The following is a 2,286-nucleotide window of genomic DNA, read 5'->3' as shown; positions in this document are numbered from 1 at the left end:
ATAGTTTTAGGGAAAAGAACAATGGTTCTTTTCCCTATTATTGTGCTTTTACTTATTAATTTTTCTATATGTGACAGTGGATTTTCATCGATGAGTTCATGAACCTTGGTTCTTTTCCCTAAAACTATATATATATATATATATTGACACCACAGTTCAAGGAAATATATATATATGAAGACCAGGAACTACAAGCCAATTAGTGCAATCTTAAGACAAACACAATGGTCAGTGGTTCGACGGCTATCACGACTCAAAGGGCCTACTATTAATTTATATATGTTGTGTCTGTATATGTATATCGACCCTTGTGGATTACTTTGCCCAGGGGCCTATAATGCAGTTAAAGGACCCTGAGGTCAATGTTTGTATGCAGTAGCTCGACCTGGTAGAAATAACAACCAAATTCCCTCAAATCAACTTTATCTACCGGCTTCACAAGCGAAGGACGTACTACTCTTAGATATATGATTGTCTGAAAATAAAATACGGGGTAGTCATAATTTGGAACGGCATTGATCACATAGGTCTCTTTTCTTAGAGTTGGCCTGGAGCTAAGTAATAATATAGAGCATGAGGACTCCACGCAGGACGGCAATCATTTATAACTGAGATATCAACAACGTATCATAACAGCTCCGTAACTCACTCACCTGTCTCTACTTCGTGATCGATGTTTGGATTTTTCTTTGCTATGATGCCGTCTTTCGTGATCTTTCGACTTCGATCGCTCTAGTTTCGGAGACTTGGAAACCGCGGCAGTCGTTTTGTCTTTCTTGCGATCGAAACCCAGATCCTCTTTGTCAGAAGAGTTGACATGCTTTTCTACCCTTTTGTCGTGATCATCCATTCTGCTGACGTGAAATGGAATAATACTTGGCGTGAATCAGGACCGAAGTTAACTTACCCAGAGTGACATAAAAACAGTGTGAATATATATATAGGGAGAGAGAGATAGGGGCCTTATGTTTCTGGTAAATAAAATGTATTGAGAAAGAGAAATATTTCCGTCTGATAAAAAATATGGAGTGAAACTGATTGATAAATGGAAATTAGAGAGGAGACATATAAATTACGGATGGAATCCTATGAATAAAGTACGGCTAAGATATGCAGTCAAACTGAATTGTCAGCCAAATTATGAGTGTTTTGTTGTGGAAATAAATTGAAAAACATTCAAAGAAATGGAATTAGCTGCCATCTTGGCGACTAGTCACGTGACATAAGTTATAGAGAGAAAAATGGGAGGGAAATTGAAAAAGAGTTACACAATGTAAGGGAGAGAATTTAGTTGTTACCCTTGTTTAACCCCAGGTCGATCCTTAATTGGGTCGACGTCTGAAAGAAATAAAGAATAGTTTCGTTTTAGCTAGTATTGGCTTGTTTGGCGGTTGCAGAAGAATATCTGTTTATGATGCAATGCTGCAGCCAGTTTGTTTGTCCTATGTTTCTGATGTATTTAAGAATTTTTTCGGTGTTATTGTTATTTAGAATGGAAAGGTGTGATTCCATCAGATTGTTTATAGTTTTCGTTCTAACCATGTGTTGTTACGTTGTTGTTCTTTAAAATAAAAAGGTGTGCTTAGAGGGAGATCTGGTGGTAGCTTTCAAATTGGTCGAGCGACCGCATAGAGTCCCCTTTCTTTTTTGTTTTTCTTAACTCAAATATAAGAATAATTAACAATAATCATTGCCTGACGACCTTCGCTCTTTCACGTCGTACCAGAGGGATGAACGTATCTCTGGGAAAAAAAAAGAAAAAAACTATTTTGGTATGGAAATAATGAAATACTTCGACAGTTTGCAACACGACTTACACATAGTTAAATACATAAACCCTGTTTATTTGGGTAATTCTTCAGATTAACACCCGCATGATCTTCATTAGGGTGTTAGGGTCAGAGTTAGGGTTTTAGGGTTAGGGTTAGAGTTAAGGTTACGGTTAGGGTTTTAGGGCTTGGGTTAGGGAATTCTGTAACCCTAACCTTAACCCTAAACACTAACCTTAACCCTAAACACTAACCCTAACCCTGATCCTAACACCCTAATGAAGATCGTGCGGGTGTTAATCTGAAAAATTACCTTTATTTGTTTTGCTTTGTTAATGTTTAAGATGCAGTAGTAATTTTGGCTCTTGAATGGACCGATGAGTACCGTTTAAAAAAGATATTGAAACATGGCATTTTGTTGCTGTTTAGTCTTAATCCTGCTTGATCCAGCAGAATTATGATTAAAAACTTTTTAGCCATCATCATTCCATTTAGGCAACAGTGCGTGTAATTTTAT

General features: G+C 37.1%; 1 protein-coding gene across 1 annotated transcript in view; it reads right to left on the bottom strand.

The window, feature by feature from the left end:
• Positions 1 to 1,235, bottom strand: part of LOC106868731 (probable ATP-dependent RNA helicase DDX23) — an 18,363-nt gene extending 17,128 nt beyond the window's left edge. The window contains exon 1 of the mRNA XM_014914128.2: positions 654 to 1,235. Within this exon, the coding sequence (XP_014769614.1) occupies positions 654 to 850 (197 nt within the window). The 5' untranslated portion in view covers positions 851 to 1,235. The remainder of the gene's footprint in view (positions 1 to 653) is intronic.
• Positions 1,236 to 2,286: the final 1,051 nt, after the last annotated feature.

The sequence above is a fragment of the Octopus bimaculoides genome, chromosome 9 (assembly GCF_001194135.2).
Source record: "Octopus bimaculoides isolate UCB-OBI-ISO-001 chromosome 9, ASM119413v2, whole genome shotgun sequence".
Taxonomy (NCBI): domain Eukaryota; kingdom Metazoa; phylum Mollusca; class Cephalopoda; order Octopoda; family Octopodidae; genus Octopus; species Octopus bimaculoides.
Note: the sequence above shows the minus strand (reverse complement) of the source record. Positions and strands in the feature narration are given on the sequence as shown.